At 38.9% G+C, this 22,847-nt stretch overlaps 1 protein-coding gene across 5 annotated transcripts in view; it reads left to right on the top strand.

Moving 5' to 3' along the window:
* Positions 1 to 22,847, top strand: part of znf827 (zinc finger protein 827) — a 127,561-nt gene that overhangs the window by 34,074 nt on the left and 70,640 nt on the right. For 2 of the 5 annotated variants that reach the window (XM_043699079.2, XM_087975863.1), the window contains exons 3-5: positions 1,301 to 1,473; positions 3,843 to 4,332; positions 8,270 to 8,509. In XM_043699079.2, the coding sequence (XP_043555014.2) occupies positions 1,301 to 1,473; positions 3,843 to 4,332; positions 8,270 to 8,509 (903 nt within the window). Of the gene's footprint in view, positions 1 to 1,300; positions 1,474 to 3,839; positions 4,333 to 8,269; positions 8,510 to 22,847 lie in introns of all 5 variants that reach the window. The other 3 variants (XM_043699088.2, XM_043699071.2, XM_087975834.1) reach the window with 2 other exon arrangements.

Below are 22,847 nucleotides of genomic sequence, written 5' to 3'. Positions count from 1 at the left end.
TGTCTGTGCCATCAATTCCATTCCCCATCCCAGTCATTGACTGTGGCAAAGCTAGATGGCGACATCACCCTATTTCATTCTTCATTGAGCTTCCAAACTCTGAAAATAATTTTTATTTTCACCTCATTGACCATTAGCCCCTATCTCTGCCTCAGCTCACCTGCTGTTGAAAAATTGATCGTCCCTTTATCATCTCTAGAGTTGACGATTCTGGTATAATAAAAGCAAAGAACTGCAGATGCTGGAAATCTGAAACGCAAACCAAAAATGCAGGAGAAAATCAGATTTGGCAACATCTGTAGAGAGAGAGAGCGCGCGAGCAGAATTAATGTTTCAAGTTCGGTGACTCTGTCAGAACTGGAAATAGATGATATTTATGTTGATTGGTGTTGATGTAAAGAATTGAATACATGTTGTTCAGAGAGAAAAGGAATAGGCAGACAAAGAGAAACAAATCTTTGGTCTATTTCTTTTTCTCTCCTCCTTACTCTGCATCATCAATATAAAGACTACCCTTTCCCCCCCAGCTATTTGTAGTTCCAACAAAGGGTCAGTGGGTGCTACACTGCTTGAGTTTCAGTCTGTAATTGTGAGCTCATTTTAGACCCTGCCTGTGTTTTAATCTGTACCAAGGCTCATTCATCCACCCCTTGTACTCACTAAAGTATGTTGGTTTGGGTCTTCTTCTTATCCCCTCCAACAATCATTTGATTGTTCTGAATGTTTGCTTGTCCATCCTTTTACCTCTCTGCTCCACAATTGGTATATTTTTAAATGTCAAAGGCCGCACATCCTGGAATTTTCATTGGGTCATAAAGATGTACAGTATGGAAACAGACTCTTCGGTCCAACCGGTCCATGCCGACCAGATATCCCAACCCAATATATTGCTAAAATGCATTGTTTCTCCATGTTGCCCTTATTTAAAGCTATCTTTACCAAACTTTTGCTGTACCCATTCTCACATGACCTCCTTTGACTCAACATAACCTTCTTTGCTTTAAATTTCTACATAAAAGGCAATCAATAATACAAGTTCTCAGTAAAATCCAAACTATATTATTCTGATCTAATCTCAATTCAGAGGGCGATCCTTTCTTGGTGCGCAGCTTTGGAAAGAGTAGTACTTGGCTGATCTTTGAGCAGGTATGCATATAATACACAAAGCCAAGGACAGGATTGGACAACTCTGCTGCTTGAGTTTGCATGGAATTTTTTGGGGTCTTTATCTGAATTATAGGCCAGACTGAAGTGTATTACTTCTGCAGCAATTACTTCTAAGTTTTATTTTCTTCTGCAGTTTCCGAGGAAGAGGGAGGAAAATCCTTCCAATGCCCTATTTGTGGTTTGGTTATAAAACGTAAAAGCTACTGGAAACGTCATATGGTGATTCACACGGGGCTAAAAAGTCACCAGTGTCCACTCTGTCCATTCCGCTGTGCACGCAAGGATAATCTGAAATCACACATGAAGGTACAATGAAGTGAGGATGTAATTTTGTAACCTAAATGTACTGTTTTACTGAGAAAGAGTTTTGCTGATAAAAGCTGATTAGGAATGCAAATTTATTGCTTTTTCTTGTTTACTTTTGGAATACAGTGTAGGTGTTTTAAATAAGTACAGTGATAACTTCAGTAATCGTTGGCAATCATTGAGACTTAAACTTGATCAATTATGAGAACTGAATGATGTGTAGGCAATTTTGTAGTTTATCCAAAAACAATTAATCTTCAAAGAAAATAGAAAAAGGACTAGCGAGTGAATCATATGGACCTAGAAGAGATGGCCATTTTAAGTGTGGTCCTACAAATAAAATTGCAGAGAAGTTTAAAATATTAATAAATTACAGACATCTTTTCATCTTAATCTGCAGAATGGAAAATACCAACTTTCAATCTGTGGTTCTGCCATCTCATTTTCTTGAAGATATTTCAGGGACCTGGTGTCATGAGCACTAGTTGTTTTCTGTTTTCACTTGAAAACTTGCTGACCATTCACTGTTCATTTGATTTGTGAAGGGATTGTATTTTTTCTTCACATGCCCACCACACCCCAAGTGGGCTGCTACACAAGGTTCAGTGGTAGAAGTTCTGCCAATTTAACAGTCTCTTTCTCAACCCAGCCACCAAATCAGGGTATATTGCTATCCTGGTGGAATATTTTATCAGTACAGATAACAGAAATTAGAATATATTTAAGTCGATATTAAACCTGGGCGTGTAATGGAACATTGAGCTTAAGCACTTGAACTAAAATAGACTTCTGTTGCTGGTTTAATTGAAATTTGAATTGGAAATTGAGCTGTTATACTTTCTGTAAAAGAAAGCTAACTTCAAAGTATCAGATTATTTTTAATGTTATTTTTAACATGCTTGCTGTAGCTTCTTGCAATATTTCTTAACTAATTTATGTTTGAGTGCCATAATTTTAACTAATTAGTGTGTAAATTATCAAAGTAAAAATCAATACTAAGAAATAAAATGCTTGTTGTTCAGCTTCACTAAATGATTCAATTTAATTTCCTAAAAAAGGCAATATAATTTTTAACCAACAATTGGGTATAGTTGGTGTCACCTACTGATAGGTGTATCCAAGTGTATATGACATTGGAAGAGTTATAAAAACGTTGAGCAATGTAGATCCTTTAACAGCTGCACTCCACTGCAGAAAACCAATAGTTGCACGGAATCAGGAGAAAAGATAATGTGAATAGTGCTAAGTATTTTACCATTAGGGACAGTCATTATGAAGTTGGTTAAAATACAGTATGATTTAACTTGTATAATATTGGAAATGCTGCAAAAGTACAGGACCAATCAGCTGTGTCATAGATTGGCAGAACTTAGCTTTCTAGTCCCTGCGTTCGTCATCCACTGTTTTCTGAATCTTGAAGTTATTTCCAAAATGAGAGCATGAACTGAGATCATCTGCCCTATTGTCAAGTTGGAGGTTAGAAGGAGAGTTGACTCTCAAATTCTGTTTCAGAGCAGTTTTGGCAACTCTGCTAGTAAGTCTCTCTCAATTTCTGGACAGGATAGTATCTGCAGTGCAGACTGATACAACAGTATGGGAATTTGCCTTAAAACACATCTCGCCATTTTCACTTTACTGTTCGCTGATTGCATTATGAATCACAGATGTTAATGTTCGGGATTCATTGCCTGATGTGTTTGTTTTAGTGTAACTTTTTTTTCTGCAAACTCCAACAGTACTCTTCTAAACAGTGCATTCGCTTAGGGATAACTCCTGTCATAGTCACGTGCAGCAAATCTATAATCCTTACTGTTTCGAAACGTCAGTGGATGTTAATTGTGATCCTAAAATGAAAAAGAAAATTATGATTACTTAGTATGAAGTGCCAGTAAGAAACATGGGTTAAAATTGAAACTTGATTTTGATAGGTAGTTTTGAGTAATATAACCTGTACAGTTTTGGGTAAGCTCCGTGGTTTGCATGTAAGTTTGTTTTCCATTCAGTTTTTCTAACCCCACTTTGTAACACTTCCTCCATAATTATTTTCTCTAAAACAGATTTGTCTTTTCAATTGACATCAGAGAGCCTCCTGTTCTAATAGTTTTTCAAATAGATATTCTATTTTAGTCAGCACCGCAAGGTAAAGTCATGGGTAATCAATTGTACAAGAATTTGAGACAGGAATTGTTGTAGCCTTTTTGTTGAATTAACAGTACATTTGATTCTTTGGCTTATGTGGATTCTTTTGCTAATGAGGCACTCTGAAGGTGTCTGCATTTTACTTGGGGAAGGATCAGGGTAAAGGTTTATATTAGAAGCTTTTATCATGTTCTCGCGTTCCCTTTTCAAACAACTTTGTCAATCAGCAGGTTCATCAGCACCAGGACAGAGGTGAAACCTTCCACTGTGAGCTTTGCCCTTTCACCTCGTCTCGTCATTTCAGTTTAAAACTTCACATGCGCTGTCATCAGCACTTTCCCAGAACAGAGGTGAAGGTCAAAGAAGAGATTACTGAATCTGAGGTCACAAGGACACTTTCTATTGAGACTGCTGATAAGAAGAAAAAGGGAACAGAATTACTTGAGAATACATTAAAAATTCAGGACCGTCTTTTCTATGAAACAAAAGCAGAAAACTACAAGGTATCTGCTATTCCATTGAAATCAGTTAAGGAGGAACCCAGTGATGTGAATGTCATCAGTGTGTCATTAACAGATAGTCATGTGTTTGGCAAAAGACCAGAGGGAATACAGCAGTGTGCAGCAAATCCATCAGAACCCTCTGACCTTGCAGCCAATCAAGATGGCTTTCCCCTGAGTCAAGACATTTCTGCGACAGACTTTCTTCTGAAGTTATCAGGTACTTTATTTGTGTACTTAAATGTAGCATTGTTTTTTTTCTTTTTCAACTAGCGATAGTTTTTAACCCTCTGAAGACAGTTGCCTCATTTTACACCATAGAATGGAAGCGGGCCATTCGGCCCATGAGTCCACACTGATCGTCTGAAGAGCATACCACCCAGACTCACCCTCCACCCTATCCCTGTAACCCTGCATTTCCAAATACTAATGCACATAACCTGCATATCTCTGGACTGTGGGAGGAAACCGGAGCACCCGGATGAAACCCACACAGACATGAGAAGACATACAATCGCCCAAGGGTGAAATTGAACTCTGATCCCTGATGCTGTGAAGCAGCAGTGCTAACACTGAGGCACTGTGCTGCCAAATTATTCAAATTAAAACATCACAACTATTATTTAGGTGTTTTTGATTTGGAAATTAGTTAATAGTGTGTTTTTCTCCATTGTATTCAATGAGCTGGGCCATTTAGGAGTGCAGTTAGTGAAAATCTGGAATTGTCTACCCCAAATGGCCATCAGTGTTGGATCAACTGAAATGTTCTTGTCTTAGTAAAATAATTTTGTTAATTCAAGTTTCAAGAAAAACTGATTAAAGACTGACAGACATACAGATCAAATGTAATGGAATAGATTTGACAGGCTCAGTGTTCCAGTAGGTGTATTCAACTTCCTCCAAGTTCAAAGACTGAATATTGATAGAATGGTTTAGACCTTAGGGTTAGCAGCAAAGTGGAGGTGTGCATATACTGACTGTGTTTTAAAATCTATTTACCTACCTTTTACATAAGTTACAGCAGAACATTCTTTTCCAGCTGCAGCACAGATTCATCAAACAAGGAAAGTTTAGTAGCTAGGCACAATCCCATTGTATCTTCCAGATTCAAGAGTAACTGGGCTATCTGGTAACTGCAGTACTGTTGTTGCCATCGATTGCAGTCAATATCTGCATTTGTTACTGTTAGCACTGGAAAAAAAAAAGGGTCAGTATGATTTACCGTTAGCATTAAATGGCAGATATCCTCCCCAACTCCCTTGCTCTATCGAGTTAACTTTACTTTCGGGAGTTATTTTTAGAGTCATAGAGATCTACAGCACAGAAAATATCCATTCGGCCCAATGCATCTGTGCAGTCAAAATAAAACCCACCTAACTATTCTAATCCCATTTTCTAGTACTTGATCCATAGCCTGGCAAGCCTTGGCTTTACAATGTACATCTAAATAGTTATGAGGGTTTCTGGCTCCAGCATCCTTACAGAGAGAGAGTTCCAGATTCATACCACCATTTATTTGTTGACTGATTGATCATCTCTTTAAAATTTTAATAAACCTGTGTTACAAAAGGGCCTAAGTCTCAATCCAGATTTGAGTTCCTGTCTCAAGGAATTATGATTGTTAACATTGTAAGCAATGAGTCTATCAACAGGATCTCAAACCTCAGCTGTATTTTAATGTTGCCCCATCTTGTTTTCAGACTTTTTTTTGTTATGTAATATGTTGCAATGTTCGACATAACAAACCTTTTTGTTAGACTGCTGAAAAAAACTTCACTTTATTTCAGTTATGCCTGTCTATATATTCAGTGATTGGGAGACATGGAAGTGTTGTATATAGCATTCAGAAACTACATCAAAAGCAGAAAAATATAGGGTATGTTGGGTATTCAGTCTACAGGTTCCAATTTCTGTTTTGTCTTCCAATTTTGCAATTGTTTTTCTGTATGACTATAAGCAATGTTTCCTGAAATTTTTGGTGTGCCTGCACAGATTTCATAAGAGATTTTTAAACCAGATTGGAAGTTATACAGTGGAAAGCGATTGAGTATGTACAGCACTTTTAGTTTTTTAGTTGTTGCATGCGTGCTTGAATGCATGGCTTAAAGGGAACATTGGTTATAAACATTACTGCTGATTTGTGATGGAACTTCATAAGCATATGAAATAGTCGGATTTTTTATTCACCTGCTGCTGTTTTTCAGGTTGAATTGATGTGGAGGTAATTATTTATTTGATATCAATTTTTGATAGCTTGAATCTTCACAAAACGTTTTGAATAACTATTTCTCAATTAGGGCTGGTAAATGCATGAAAAACAAGAGGATTGGTTAGATTAGCGAATCCAAATTAGTGGAACCTTCAGTATGTGTTGTTTGATTGGGAAGTGAAGGCAAAAAGACAACACATTGCTGATGATAAATGAATATGAGAAATAAGCAAATATTGAGAAACTCGAAATTTAAGTCTTATAGGGCCATTATATCTTTCTATATATGGAATAGCACGTGTCTTGATATAAGAATAAAAATGAATAGAGCACACCTGGCATTGAATAATTCATTCCTTATTGGGCTGTGAGGTTGATTGGTCAGACATAGATGCTGGCCTTACAATGAGCAGATACTTTGTGCAAGACTTTATTCTCTGAAAATTCTGATAGATTGGGTTGTGGAAGACATGAGAATGCTCTGAACTGAAGATGGTATAGCATGTCAATAATTTAACTGAAGAAGGGTTACATCCAAAACGCTGACTTCTCCACCTTCTGATGCTGCTTAGCTTGCTGTGTTCTCGCAGCCTCTTGCTTGTCTACCAATAATTTCCCAAAAGCAACCTCAGTTGCTCATTGTCTCACAAGAAGGGAGTATTGTACATGAGAAAGTAATTAAAATTCGTGAAATGAGAAGGATCTTTGCATCAGTAGAAGCTAAAATTTCCCAGCAACTGAATACAATGTCACAATTTCAGCATCCACCCTTTTCTGAATGTCTGTGATATTTAGTTTCTTCAGAGCCCCTGACATATTCGAAACATCTGATTGCAATTACTTGTCACTAATTTATTTATCTTCCCTCTGGTTCTATATTTTGAAATAATAATCTCAAAGAAGTTTACTGTTCAAGAAGGTATTTTGGCTTTTTTTCATAACGAGAACAAGAGGTAAAAATATTATTTTTATTTTTCTAAAATGTTAGAATATACAAATTAAAAATTTAGAACCTTAACATGTTATCACGAAATAAACATGAGAAATAAAAAGAAACTGTCAATTTTCCTGAGTAACTCAAATAAAAACAGAAAATGCTGGGAAAACTCAGCAATTCTGGCAGCATCTGTGGAGAAAGAGCTGAATTAATGATTTTGGGCCAGTAACCCTTGAAGCTGAACTGTTAACTCTACTTTCTCTCCATAGATGTTGCCAGGCCCACTGAGTTTTCCCATCAATTTCTGGTTTTGTTTCTGATTTCCAGATCTACAGTTCTTTGGTGTTTTTTAACCTGTATGTATACCTCCACAAATGGCTCAATGTTTTACCTCCTATTTGGAATAGTCAGCCATACAGACCTGGGGAATCCCAGGTTTGAAATATGTTCTGCATTGAATCAGCCATTTTTAGTGAGTGCATTGTAATTGTACTTCTTTCCAAACAAGAATGGCAAAGTCATTTGGTTTTTCTATCTGAGATGTTTGGTGGTGACCTCTGAAGTGGAGATGCTGGGGGAGAACAGGTTTAGGTTCAGTTGATGATGTTCCCTGCCAACATTCCAAAACCATTTTTGTGAAACAAGCTTCATGCTCAGCGACGTGGTAATTCTCCCAACAAGACTGCAATGCAGGAATTCGAGTCATTATTCCACCTTAATTCCAGCCATTGTTTAACAGGTTGTATTGCATGTAATTTTCTGTCTGACTCCCAAAAGTACACTTCTAGTGGGCAAACCTGTAAATCAATCTTTAACTGTCCATAATATCTTTTTTTGCCCATGGGATCATACACTGAGTTAGCAACTTAGTCATCTTCCTATAAGGATAACCTTTGTGCTTAATCAACAAATTGTAGCATAGCCCATAAGGTAGCAAATGCATTGTGCTTGTAAATGAAAACCAAAGCCTATGGTGCTATACTTACGTGTTTTGCTCTTTTGAATTAACAGCTGCAAACCAAAGGGGGTCTTTAACTCCAAAGTTTAAAGCTAAAGATGAGCATAAAGAGAAGTTACCGCCTGATCCTATTCTTTCACCGCAGTCTGGTTATCTATTTGGTAACAAGTCACCAGTGACACAGGAACCTCCTGAGAAATCAAAGAAGATGTCTGAAGTCACTGCTGCTTCAGAGCTGTTCAACCAGGATATGTCTTGTAAAGTAGCATCGGAGCTACTGTTTAAACTGTCAGGTACTCATCTCAAATCTTGTCAGCTTTAAATGTGCCAGTGATTTTTGCAGTGATAAATACCTTTTTATTTGACTTTGAGTAGACATAATTTGGTATGTTATAGAACATAACCTTAAGAGTTAGAGTTAACATGGAATGGGACTGGGCAAAATAAGTATTGATTTATTTCCCAGCAGAACTATATTAAGATGTTAAGTTAGCAGAACGGGTGTGAGGAGGAGAAATACTGTGTAATGTTATACTTTGCATTTAGTATCTTCAAGGTAATATTGCCAAGTTCCCAGTGGTAGTCTGGAGCCTGTCTGTCATTTGAGGTATTAAGTCATAGAGTCATACAGCATGGAAGCAAACAAGTCAAGTGCCAAAAAAATTTAACCTTATTTAGAAAATAGGTTAATGGAGAAAATAGATTTTTAAAGTGCATTATTAATGTTACCACAGTTCATTTCCAAATTTATTCCCATGCTGTTTCCATCCATTGGATTCTGACTGCAAATTTTCACCATTTGATATATATTTCCAAGGGTTTATTGGAATGTTCTCTTTGTCAAACAGGTTGTCTGTCCTGTCGGTGATTTTTAAAAAAAATCAATGGTCATCAGCAGGTTTCGTTCTCTGATTAACTTCGGTTTATTTTGTCAAAGGATGTTGCTTGATATTGCCACTTTTGTATTTGTTAATATTGCGAAATATTATTGTATTAAATTAGACTCCACTTTCAACTACAAAGTACATATCCATGAACATCTTGGAAAAGGCAAAACCTATTTCCTGTTCAAGGATCCTTAGTCTGGAAGGTTTGGGAGAGGAGGAAATTTAACCTCAAAAAGCAAGAGGATATGGAGGATTAATGGGCAGCTATTTGGGTAATGATACCCAGAGTGGGACAGAAAGGGACAGAATGCAAGCAGCAGGGTCAAAAGGGGAAATAGTGGTAAACCGGCAAAAGTAATGGCTCTTAAAAGCTTGTAATATTAAGGGAAAAATAGATTAATTAACCACAAAAATATACGTTAAGGTGTATAACCTTATAGCCATTACAGAGGGTTTACAAGGGGATCAAAGCTGGGAACAAAATATTCAGTATTAATTTTTGAAAGGACAACAGGAAGGAAAGGATGGGCTAGAATTGTTGGTGTGGTATGGAGTAAGTATGACAGCAAGAAATGATCTTGAATGGGAAAACTTAGAATCTGGTGGAGGCAACAAATAAAAAGGGAAATAAAAAGCTAGTACAAGTAGAAGTTCCTTTATCCGAAATGCTCGGGACAAGCTGTTTTGCGGAATTTGGAATTTTTCGGTTTTCAGAATAAGTGACAGTTTAACGATGAAATTTTTAGAAATCTTACCAGAGGAGCAGACTTCTAAGTAAGAATATGCTTGTCACCCCCGCCGCGTTATATCTGAGTGACATGCAAGAAGTGGGTGTTGACTCGGGGGCGATCACAGAGAAACCCCAAGGCCTGTTGGTGCTTAACCACGCCCCCATGTCGCATCTAAGTGACAAGCATCCAGTGGGTGTTGACTTGGGTTAACTGTTTTCTCGCCAAACAACCTTGTTAATGAGAAAAAAACTTCACAAAAAACCTCCGGATTTGAAGCGTTTCGGTTTTTGGATGTTCGGATAAAGGATCTTCTACCTGCAATCTATAGACCCTCTAACTATGTCTATACGGTAAGGTAGAGTAAACTGGGCATATAACAAAGATTGAACATTAATCATGTGTGACTTCAGTCTTCTGGAATAGTCCAGTTGGTCGAGGAAACCATGAGAAAGACATAAATGCATAGAGGGTATTCAGAACAGTTCCCAAGAGTAATACGTTATAAATCTGACCTGAGATCAGGCTATTTTGGATCTGATGATGTGTAATGAGGCAGGTTTAATGAATGATGTCCGGTTTTTAGAAAGAAATCCCTTCGGAAACAGCTAAAGTGAACAAGTTGGATAGATAAGCGGCAGACATTAAGGAGGTAATTCATGACTCTCCACAAAAATATATCCCAAGAAGGAGGAAAGATTCTAAGAGAAGGATAAACCAACGGTGGCTAGCCAAAGAAATGAACGAGAGTGTTAAATCGGAAAAAAAAGGTATGTAGGAGGCCAAAGTCGATGATACCAAAGACTAGATTCAAAATACAGCAAAGGAGGGCTAAAAAGCTGATAAAGTGAGGGACATAAAAACTAATATTAAGAACTTATGTTAAAAGTATAAAAAGGAAGAGAGAATGCAAAGGAAACATTGCCTTTAGAAAATGAATCTGGGAGATGGTTTTGGGGCACATAGAAATGGCAAAGGAGTTACACAGCTATTTTGCATCGGTCTTTACGGTGGAATATATTCTGAACATTCCATTAAGTCTAAAGAACATGGGGGTGGAACTAAGTACCGTCACTGAAGTAATATTAAACAAACTAAAAGCAGATAAGTCCCCAAGCCCTGATCCTAGGATCCACTAAAAGGTAGCTACGGAGATAGTGGACGCATTGGTTGCAATTTTCCAAAACTCGTTGAATTCTGGAGAGGTACCAGGGGAATAGAAAACTGTCAATGTGCCATCCCTATTCAAAAAAGGAGGAAGGCAAAAAATGGATAACTGTTGGCTGATTATTGTTTGAATCGACAGTTGGAATACTGTTGGAATTGATTCTCAAGGAAATAATAGCACATTTGGCAAATCATAATCTAATCGAACATAGACAACATGGCTTTATGAAAGGCATATCATATCTGACTAATTTAACAGAATTTTTCAAGGAAGTTGCAACCCAGAGTTGATGGAGGGGTATCAGTAGATGTGTTGTATTTGGACTCCCAGAATTCATTTGACAAGTACATCACAAAAGGTGAAATCATAAGGCAAGTGCCCATATTGTTGGAGGCAGTATATTTACATGGATAGAGAGTTGACGAATGAGCAGGAAACAGCTAGTGGGGATAAAACTGTAGGGATTCTATAAATGAGTTCAGTTTCAGCTTACCAAACAGTGAGCAGAGGCATTCCACAGGGATCAGTGTTTAATATATATTAATGACTTGGAGAAAGGAAGTGAATGCATTGTAGCCAGATTTGCAGACGACAATAAAATAGATGAAAGGGCAGATTTTGAGAGAGAGAGAGACAAACAGTTTACAAAGAGATTTTGATAAACTTGAGTAAGTGGACAAAAAGTTGAATAATGGGATATAATGTGGTAAAATGTGAAATTATTCATTATTGAAGAGACAACTAAGGAACAGTATTATTTAAATGGAGAAAAACTCCAAAAAGCTGCAACATAAAGGGATTTTAGGGTATTTTTGTGCAAAATGCAGAAAGCTAGCGCACAGGTACAGCTGGTAATCAGGATAGCTAAGGGAATGTTGATCCTTATTTCAACGAGATTGGAGTTTGAGAACACTGAAGTCTCAATGCAACTGTACAACGTGATGGTGATACCACATCTAGAGTTCTAAAAGCACGTTTGGTCCCTTATTTAAGCGAGCATATCATTTCTTTTGAGGCAGTTCAGAGAAGCTTCACCAGGATGATCCCTAATATGGAGAGTTCTAAAGAGGGGTCACTGGACCCACAACATTAGCTCTGCTTTCTTTCCATAGATGCTGCCAGACCCGAGTTTTTCCAGCAATTTCTGATTTTGTTCCTGGTATGGAGGGGTTGACTTACGAGTAAAGGTTAAACAGGTTGTGACTCTACTCGTTGGTGTTTAGAAGAATGAAAGGTAACTGTATTGAGACATGTAAGATTCTTAAAGGGCTTGACAAGGTAAATACTAAGAGGATGTTCCCTGCTGTGGGAGAGTCTAGGACCAGAGGACATGGCCTCAGAATAAAGAGTCACGAATTTATGACTGAGATGAGGAGCAAGTTTTCCTCTGAGGCTTGAAAATCTTTGGAACTCCTTGCCATAGAGTTGTATGAGCAGGGCTTTTGTGTACATTTAAGGCTGCGATAGATTCTTGATCAGTAGGGGAATCAAGGATTATGGTGAAAGGGCAGGAATGTAAACATCAAGAATATCAGATCAGCAATGATCCCATATAATAGTGGAGCAGTCTTGAGGAGCCAAATGGCCTTCTACTATTCATATTTCTTATGGTTTTTTTGGACCATAGTATGGTACAACTTAGCATTCAGTTTGAGAGCAAAGAACTTGGGTCAAAAACTGCCAAGCTTAAATGAAGACAGTTTAAAAGGAATGAGGTCAGAATTGACTGAAGTGGGCTATGGAAAGAATTCAGCAGCGAAGACAGTTGAGGAGCAATGACAGACATTTAAGAAAATTATTCATTGCTCAAGTTCCTGCCATCTCCGAAATAACCTTGGTTATACTTCATCTGTGGCAGTAATATCTTTCCTGTAATAAAGGGACCAAAACTGCTATCTTTGTATCATCAGCAAATTTAGGAATCTTTTCTTTGCTGCCTTCGAGTACAGAGATGTACAGCATGGAAACAGACCCTTCCGACCAACTCGTCCATGCTGATCAGATATCTTAAATTAATCTAGTCCCATTTGCCAGCACGTGACCCTTTTCCTCTAAACCCTTCCTATTTATATACCTATCCAGATGCTTTTTAAGTGTTGTAATTGTATCAGCCTCCACCAGTTCCTCTAGCAGCTCATTCTACACATGTACCACTCTTTGTGTGAAAAGGTTGCCCCTTAGGTACCTTTTATATCTTTCCCCTCTCACCCTAAACCTATGCCCTCTAGTTCTGGACTCCCCCAACCCAGGGAAAAGACTTTGTCTATTTACCCTCTCCGTGCCCCACATGATTTTATAAACCTCTAAGCCATTACGAGGGGGCATAGCTTTAAATTAAGGGGTGGTAGGTATAGGACAGATGTTAGGGGTAGGTTCTTTACTCAGCGAGTCGTGAGTTCATGGAATGCCCTGCCAGTAGCAGTGGTGGACTCTCCCTCTTTATGGGCATTTAAGCGGGCATTGGATAGACATATGGCGGATAGTGGGCTAGTGTAGGTTAGGTGGGCTTGGATCGGCGCAACATCGAGGGCCAAAGGGCCTGTACTGCGCTGTATTCTTCTATGTTCTAAGGTCACCTCTGAGACTCCGATGCTCCAGGGAAAACAGCCCCAGCCAATTCATCAACTTAATTTCTATATTTGTCGAACGTTGAGTCACCAGCACTGATCCCTGTGACATATTGCTCATTATACCTTGTTAACCAGAAAAACGATCCATTTATGATTCCTCTGTTTCCTTTTAACTAGCTAATTTACCAATGCCAATTGATATGGACCAGGCCAAACCCCCTCAAAATATATTAAGAAACTAGCCTAGGCCCAACTTTTTCTTTTTTCTAAAGACAAATGTAAGGTGTTGTGTTCTGAATGCAGTTCAATTGGTCAACCTACTAGGCTTGAAGTAAAACACAGTTTATTCTTACGCTATAGTTAAAATACAAACAAAGAAGTATTTGAAAATCTTAACCCTATTGGAAAATTTAACAGAATAATCGATTATTTAACTATTAACCTCAACTGCTCCAATATAGTAACATCCCTTTAACACATCATTAGCAAAGGCAAATTCAGTAAAAATAGATTGTGTGCAATTCTCCAGTTTAGGAAAAAAGAACATCAAAGAGAGACAGAACTTAAGCATTTGTTGTAGCAAGGAGAGATGAATAGCAGCATCAAAACCTCAAAGGCTACTGAAAATTAAACTAAATCTTTGTCCTGTTGGAGCTTGACCCCATTCATCCTGCTTCTATTGTTCCACCTTTTTTAAAAAAAAAACCAAGACCTCACAAGCTGTTTACTTTATTGGCTACAAACAGACTGTTCTATGTTTCTGTCTCAATCTCTCTTTATAAAACAATAAGGTCAAAGTGCTCCTCTTAAAGTTATAGTATCATCACATGTTGCTGCCTGTCTCCAGATTTCTAAGGCTCTTGTGCAGTGGTAATGAACTAACTCTGAGCCAGGAGTCCTGAGTTCAAGTCCCATTTGGTCCATTGGTGTATAATAACATCTCTGAATAAGATAGATTATAAAAATAACTATCATCTTTTTTTATCACAAAATCTTTGATGTAGCACCTTATCCAATACCACCTTTAAATACAGTACATCCACCTGTTCCCCTCTATCCAGACCATACCGTAGTTCCTCAGAGCTTCAATATGTTGATTAACTATGATTTCACAAAAATATGCCTGTTCTGCTTGATCACCTTAAGTGTTTCTAAGTGTCCTGCTGTAACTTTTTTAATAAAATTCACGACATCTCTATTACAGATATTAAGCTAATTGCCCTATAGTTTCTTGCTGGCTGTTTTTAACAAATAAACAAATTATCGTTGCTGTTTTCTAATCCAACAGGAAAATCCCTGGAGCAAAGTAATTTTGGAAAATTGAAACCAACTCAATTACCTCAATTGTCACTTGTTTTAAAACCTGAGCATAAAATACGTCAATAGTCGTATCTTGTTTTTTTTTAAAATTCATTCATGGAACATAGGCATTACTGGCTGGCCAGCACTTGTTATTGCCTATCCCTAGTTGCCCTTGAAATGGTGGTGGTAAGCTGCCTTCTTGAACCACTGCTATCCATATGCCATAGTTTGACCCACAATGCTATTAGGGAGAGCATTGAGGGTGGGATATTTGTGAAGCCGCCACCTCCAGTGAGTTGTTTAATTGTTCACCACCATGCATGACTGCAGAACTTAGATCTGATTGCTTAGCTCTCTCCATCACTTGCTGCATATGCTGTTTGGCATATAAGTAGTCCTGTTTGATAGCTTCAAGAGACATCTCATTTTTAGATATGTCTGTTGTTGCTCCTGGCATGCCCTCCTGCACTCTCCATTGAACCATGGTTGACCTTTGGCTTGATGGTAGTGTTTGACTGGGGGATATGTCAGGCCATGAGGTTGCCGATTGTGCTGGAGTTCAGTTCTGCCCTCATAGTGCCTCATTTGATGCCCAGTCTTGAGTTGCTAGATATGTTTCAAAGTCTGTCCCAGTTAGCTCAGTGATAGTGCACACAGCACGATGGAAGGTATCCTGTATGTGAAGGCGGGACTTCCTCTCTGCAAGGACTGAGAGGTGGTCATTTTTGCCAATACTGTCATGGACTGTTGCATCTGCACTTGGCAGATGGTAAGGATGAGGTCAAGTATGTTTTCCCTCATGTTGGTTCCTGCATCACCTGCCACAGACCCAGTCTAGAAGCTATGTCCTTTCGGACCCAAACAGCTCAATCAGTAGTGCTATAGCCGAGCCACTCTTGGTGGTGGAGATTGGAATCCCTCACCCAGAATATATTTTGCACCTCTGCCACCGTCAGTGCTTCTTCCTTATATTGTTCAACTTGGAGGAGTATTGATTTGTCAGCCAAAGGAGCATACTACATGGTAATCAGCAGGAGGTATCTGTGCCCGTGTTTGACCTGAAGCCATGAGATGTGAAGAGATTCAAAGTCAATGTTGAGGATTCGAAGAGCAACTCCTTCCTAGCTGTATACACTATGCTGCCATTTCTGCTGGTGGCATGGCGATTATAGTTTTTGGGGCATTATCTTTAAGGTATGGTTCTGTGACTATAACTATGTCAAGCTGTTGCTTGACTAGTCTGTGAGAAAGCTCTCCCAATTTTGGCACTAGTCTTCAGACGTTAGTGAGGAGGACTTTGCAGGGTTGATAGGGCTGTTTCTGCCATTGTCTTTCCGGTGCCTAGATTGATACCAGATGGTCTACACAATTTCATTTCTTTGTTGAGACTTTGTAGCAGTTGATACAATTGAGCGACTTGCTAGGCCATTTCAGAGGGCAGTTGAGAGTCAACCACATGGCTGTGGGCCTGGAGTCACTTATAGGCCAGACCAGATGAGGATGGCAGATTTCCTTCCCTGAAAGACTTTAGTGAGCAACCTTTTCAGCCCACCGCTCTTGTAATCTGTTAAGTGCTATTTCCTGGTAATTGTAATTTTCTTGAGTTCCTCACTTTCATTTTTTGATATATTGCTAATTCTTTGTTATATGAATTCTCCAGAAGACCGATGCAAAATAGCTCTTGATTCATCTGCTATCTCGTAATTTTCCATAATTAATTCTCCTTGCTCACTTAACTGTTTTTCAACTATGTTTAGAAACTCTATAGATATACTTCTAGCTAGCTTTCTCTGGTGCTGTTTCCACTAATATTTTAATTATTTTTCAAAAATATTCTATCCAAACTTCTGACCTGCCCACCCATCTTTATGCACTGATGCTGTCTTTTTAAAGTTGGATGCTGTCTTTTATTTTTCAGCTAACTACAGATGATGGGTACTTTCCTTGGATTTTACTTACTTTTTGTATGTATCTATTATGTGTATTCTGAAGCCTCAGGCACATTTTGATGAGTACACCACTGCCATGTCTCTGCAACTAGCTGAGGGAAAAAATGTCGCAGGCTTTCCGCATCCAGAGGATTGCACGATGGCTCAGTGGTTAGCACTGTTGCCTGAGTGCCAGGGACTCCGGTTCAATTCCATCCTCTGGTAACTCTGTGCGGAGTTTGCACATTATCCCTACGTCTGTGTGGGGTTCCTCCTGATGCTCTGGTTTCCTCCCACAGTCCAAAGATGTGCAAATTAGATGGATTGGCCATGCTAAATTGCCCATATTGTCCAGGGATATGTAGACCAGTTGGTTTAGCTAGGGAAGTTGTAAGGTTGCAGGGATAGAGTGGGATGCTCTTCAGAGGGTCACTGTGACTTGTTGGGCCAAATTGCCTGCTTCCACATTGCAGGGATTCTGACTCCTGGAACTACTGCACTTGCTCGGCCTCAGACAGGAGAGGACACCACAGTGTTGGCCACTACAAAATCCATATCTCTGAATGAACAGAGATGGGCATGTCAGGCAAAGTTGTCCGACATTCTCGGAAATTGGATTGAAGGTTGGAAACCACTAACGCTATCTGTATCATGCTGACTCCACCACACGAGCATCTGACTGTCTCCATGGCCAGATTGATGGCTGCAGTGGAGAGCTAGATTATGTAGAAAACTCATTTTGCTGTTGGATCTTCATGACAGTCCTGCACCACTTCACTTTAGCAATAGGAGGACAAGGGAGCTTCACCCCACTTTAGTTGCCCCTTCCTCCTAACAAGATAGTTGGTGTCAGAAGGTATCAGGTGAGATGAGAACCTTGCGCAGAAGCCACTCTGCCCAACCATGCGCAAAAGCCACTCTGCCCAGGAAGTCTTCTCTTAAAATGCTTCAGAATTGCTTGGCCCTTTCAACTCCTCTTTGCCTGTGATACCCAAATTCACAGATGTTCAAGAAGAGGCTGTAACTGACTCTGCATGCCTGGGCCCCTAACTCTAATCTACAAATGCCCCTAGGTCATTCCATGCAAATCTTCAAGGTTAACAGGCTCCACTATAAAAAAGGCTCTTCCACCTCAGCCGTGGATCCTGTAACGTAGATAGAGCAGATAGCCAGAGACTTTTCCCCAGGGCAGAAATGATTGTCACGAGAGGTCATAATTTTAAGGTGACGGGGGTGGGAGGGGGGGGGGGGGGGGCGGGGTGGAGAGAAGTACCGGGGAGATGCCAGAGGTAGGTTCTTTACATGGAGAGTGCTGGTGGAATACACTGCCAGCGGTGGTAGCAGAATCAGAGATATTAGGGACATGTAAGTGATTGCTGGACAAGCACAATGACAGCAGTAAATTGAAGAGTGTATAGGTTAGGTTGATATTAGATTATGATAAATGTTTGGCATGATGTCATGGGCCGAAGAGCCTGTACTGTGCTGTATTGTTCTACGTTCTAGCTGCATCTATGCAATGGGAGAGCAAGGAACAAAGAACACCTGAGGCACATAAGTTACATGAGTGGTACTTTTTTGTCAATAGAATTAAAGGAATGTAGTCTGTTTCAATCATTACTTATCTAATCAACTCATTTTAGCTGAGGCTACACAAGCTACCTTTCCTTGGCACCACATTAATGTTAGAACCATATCTAAAGGAGTTCTACACTTTCCCTAACAACCACTGTTGACATCATGACATTGTTGAATATGTGAGCATCAGATGTTGTAAAGCCTCCAAACAGTTGTTAATGTTAATTTTAATTAAACAGCAGGAAAAGCAAAGAAAGAAAAACTGTAAATTTACATTAGTATTTGAAGCTAAACAGGCTGCTTTGTTTTCCAGTGTCAACAAATTTACAATCAATGAATAATGAATCTCTTCACCCAACCCTGTCCTAGTCTATTGGAAGCAGGCATCAATTAAGTCATGGAGTGCATTGCAAGGACTCCCCAACCATACCTTTCCAAAAATTGGAACCTGCTCTTGAGCAGGTCTTTCATCTGTCCCCTAATCACTGTGGCAAAAAAAGTAATTGTATCTGCTGAGGGTTATCTCTCCGCACCTTTTTCTTTTAAGGCATCCAGCCATTGAAATAAAACAGGAAATTATCAAGACTGTAGGCATTGAGGCATCTATCAGGATTCCTGCTGTAGATCTCGAAGATTTCTCTCTCTTTTTTCATTCATGGGGTATGGTTGTTGCTGGCCAGGCCAATATTTATTGACTGTTCTTAATTGCCCAGAGGGCAATTGACAGTCAACCACATTGCTGTGGGTCTGGATTCCACATGCAGGCCAAGCCGGATAAGAATGACAGGTTTCCTTCCCTCCAGGACATTAATGAACCAGATGGGTTTTTGACAATCTGTAATAGTTTCATGGACATCATTAGAGTCTTAATCCTAGATTTTTGTTTTGAATTCAAATTACACCATTTACCATGGCAGGATTTGAACATGGGTCCCTAAGACATTAATAACCTAGTGATAATACCATTAGGTTATCATTTTCCCTTATGTGGTTCTGATGATTACAGATGACTTAGACACAAGCCAAATGGGACCATTTCCCACTATTGATATTGTCTGCACGCTATCAAAGCAACAATTGCATCTATACCAGGTACCCTGAAAGCTGCCACAATGCCTACATTTGTAATAATTCTCAAGTTCCTGCTTTCTTTCAATGGCTAGATGCCTTAAAGGAATACTTGCTGAGAAACAACCACTGCAGATACAATGACCTCCTTCTGCCACAGCTGTCAGGGGACAGATGTAGCCTGTAGTGTCCTGCATCCGGAAGGATCCAACAGATGACTTAGTACTGCGAAAGTGTTCCAGAACATCCTCATTCATCATTGGCATTGTGCCTTGCCCATCCGGAAGAATGCCCATATCCACACCCTGAAAAGACCTTTTGATGTGACTTTTATGTGGAGGCTGTTCAGCTGCTGGGTCTGGGTATGAAAATCCATCTGTTCCTCCTTAATTTCTGTCAGCCTTTGTTGTCCAGCAACCACAGTGACGAATCCAGCTGCAGTGGCTGGATCCATAGCAGATGGTCCCAATGGACTTACGTGAAAAAGAACAAAAATAAAGCAGCTCCTTACTAATTTGATCAGTTAGTACTCAGCACACACAAGAGTCACTTAAGCACAATCAGTGATAAAGTGACATGTAGGACTCCAATAAGAAGGGCAGTAAGATGCTTCAATGTGAACATTTGACACCGTCGACTGAAACAGATTATGCAGCACAAGCCATGTCTCTCAAATACAATACTATACGTGATTGTAAGTGCAGTCGGATCACTGAAACATTCTCTCTGATCAACCATTACTTTTAACTGACTGTGACAGCACATTTTAATTGGCCATAGTCCTTCTTGACTGGACTTGTGACAACCTCCTTCAACCATTTGGTTAAACACATACAGGGTGTTAGCCATGTAAGATGCTGGCACACGCTGTAGGTGTGATATTGATGTAGTAAAGTGCCATTCAACAAAATGTCCACTACCTTTTCTGATCATTGCTGGCAACCATGACAAGCTGTCTGTATTAAAAGACAAGATAGAACTGCTGTGAAATCTGTAAGTTCTGAATGAGGTGCGAAAGTGCATGGCCAATGCTGTCAGTGACCAAGAGAGCACTAAGAAAGCATGTCTGACCCAGTATGCAGAGCAGCCTAGCAGCAGCATTGCAGGTAAGATGTCAATGAGCTTTAAAGTGCTGAACTCTGTGATAAGTTAGTTTGAGATGTGCTGTGATGATTTGGTGCTTTGCTGCTCCCCATCCTTTATGGACAGAGGATGGGGCCAGTTGCTGTTTATGGAGTGCACCCTGAGATGTTTTACAGTTTACTTTCTGGATATGAATGTTGCTTGCATAGAATTTATAGCTCTTCTTGTCTTTGTAAGGATGGTTGTGGGCTTTGATGTTGAACCAGTGCAGTTATTTAGCAATTTTATACAGCTGAGGGCTGGATTCATACATGACTCCAGAGTCACTAGGATTTCCTTGGAGGCTATTAATGAACCAATTGCCTTTTATATGGTCACTTTTACTGATGCCAGCTTATTTCTAAATATTTTAAATTTCAAAAGCACAAGAATCCAGGCTGACTGTCCACTCCACTACTGAGGCAGTACTGAAAAGTGCCTTTTCAGTTGAGGGATTAAACTAAGGTCCCATCCAAGTGCTCAGGTGAATGTAAAGATTTCATGGTCCTATTTGAAAATAAATAGATGAGTTATCCCCAGTGTCCTATTCCAATATTTTTTCCTCAACGTCTCTCAAAAAGAATTGTCTCAAGATTATCTCATTGCTATTTGTGCGAGTTTACTTAGTGTAAATTGGTTGCCACATTCCTATATCACAATAGTGACCACACTTCAGCTATAAAGCACTGAGATATCCAGTGGTTTTGAAAAATTCTCAAAATCTTATGAAAGTTAAGCTTGAGTCTCTCAATTGTTAATCTAATAACATGACCTTTTGTTATAACGCCTGTTAGCAGAGGAGAATCGAATTGTTGGGCCCTAATTTAACTGTGCGAGGCTTTAAATAAGTTTAAAATGTGTCCCATTGTATGGAACTGCAGACTCTAATAAAGCACAATTTTTCTTTGTTTTAAAGGTTTGTTTCTCAGATTCACCTAAAAATGTTCAGTTTTAAACATAAGCATGAACAATATAGAGTTAACAGGGTTGTGGAAGATATTGCTTTCTGTTATCTGTTTCCTGACCAGACAAGATGAATGCTCATTTGACTTGTGCTTCATAGGCCAATGTGCAAAGGCTTTTTTTTTCACATACTGACTGCAAGTTGTGCTTTCATGAAAGTTAATTATCATTTGATATGGCAATTTAAGATGACATGTAATTTACTTTGGCTGTAAGTTGACCTGGAAATCAAGAGGTAGCTATTCCAATTTCTTTCAAACTAAGAGCATAAACAATAAATGACAAAGGTGATTTCAGTAACACTTGGATTACCTGCATTTAGTGTGGGTTTTCTCATTCTTTTCTGCTTCATGTTGAGAATTGTATTAATTCTTCAACCTCTTCAATTACTTGACTATTAGTATTTATCTTAGTGGAAACTTCCTTTAGTTGCTGTATGTCTTTGTAGCGAATCATATTTGGACATCAAATAGAAATTGGAGAAAATGTGACCCCTTGACTAATACTGTAGTAGTGTACAACAAAAAAGGAAGATGAGCATTTTCTTTAAACAACAATTCTGAGAACTTCTCGTATTATTGCATGTATATTGAATTTAATTGTTTTTTAGGCAGACTTCGCTCCAATTTAAAACAGCAAGATCTCAGAAGCAGCAATGAGGTAAAGGGCCATTTCCTGTGTTTTTCACAATAGTTTCAGGAAAATTTCCTGAGCAAGATTTTCCTTGAATAGATGGGATTCACAATATTGTCTAAATTTACCATTTACAAAAATTCAATGAATAATAAGAGTAATTGTAAAAACCGCTTGAATACTATTTCTGTTTTACTATGCTTGAGTATTTTCAGATTCGCTCTGTTTGCACGAAGCTGAATTTCTTTTCCATGTTAATATTATTTTGAAGTCAGAATCATCTAATTTATCTGGTCCAGGGTGGCATAGTCTTGTAATATGACTTTAAAGTAGTTAGATTAGCATGATTTTTTGTAATAAGTACTTAATGGCAGGTTTTTATGGGGATCGGGGAAGAATTTTGCCCTTATAACTGCATTTTGAGTTCTTATACTGCATGGATCCCGATCTCAACACATCCAAGAAAAGAATCTTTATTGTACAATGGAGTTTCACATGTTCCTCTTCTGAAGCATAATTATTTTATGCAGTTTTTATGCAAATTTTGAACAAACTTGTTTGTTTTTTTTCTGAAACAAATTTAAAAGGCTTCGTATCTTATGTTGAATGCTTCACGCATTAAGGGAGATGAACTGCAGGCATAACAGAAGGACTTTAAACTAGTCAAAGGAAGGGGAGGGCTCA

Source organism: Chiloscyllium plagiosum, unplaced genomic scaffold, assembly GCF_037043375.1.
Source record: "Chiloscyllium plagiosum isolate Xiang-an unplaced genomic scaffold, Cpla_swu_hap1 HiC_scaffold_1, whole genome shotgun sequence".
Lineage (NCBI taxonomy): Eukaryota > Metazoa > Chordata > Chondrichthyes > Orectolobiformes > Hemiscylliidae > Chiloscyllium > Chiloscyllium plagiosum.
Note: the sequence above shows the minus strand (reverse complement) of the source record. Positions and strands in the feature narration are given on the sequence as shown.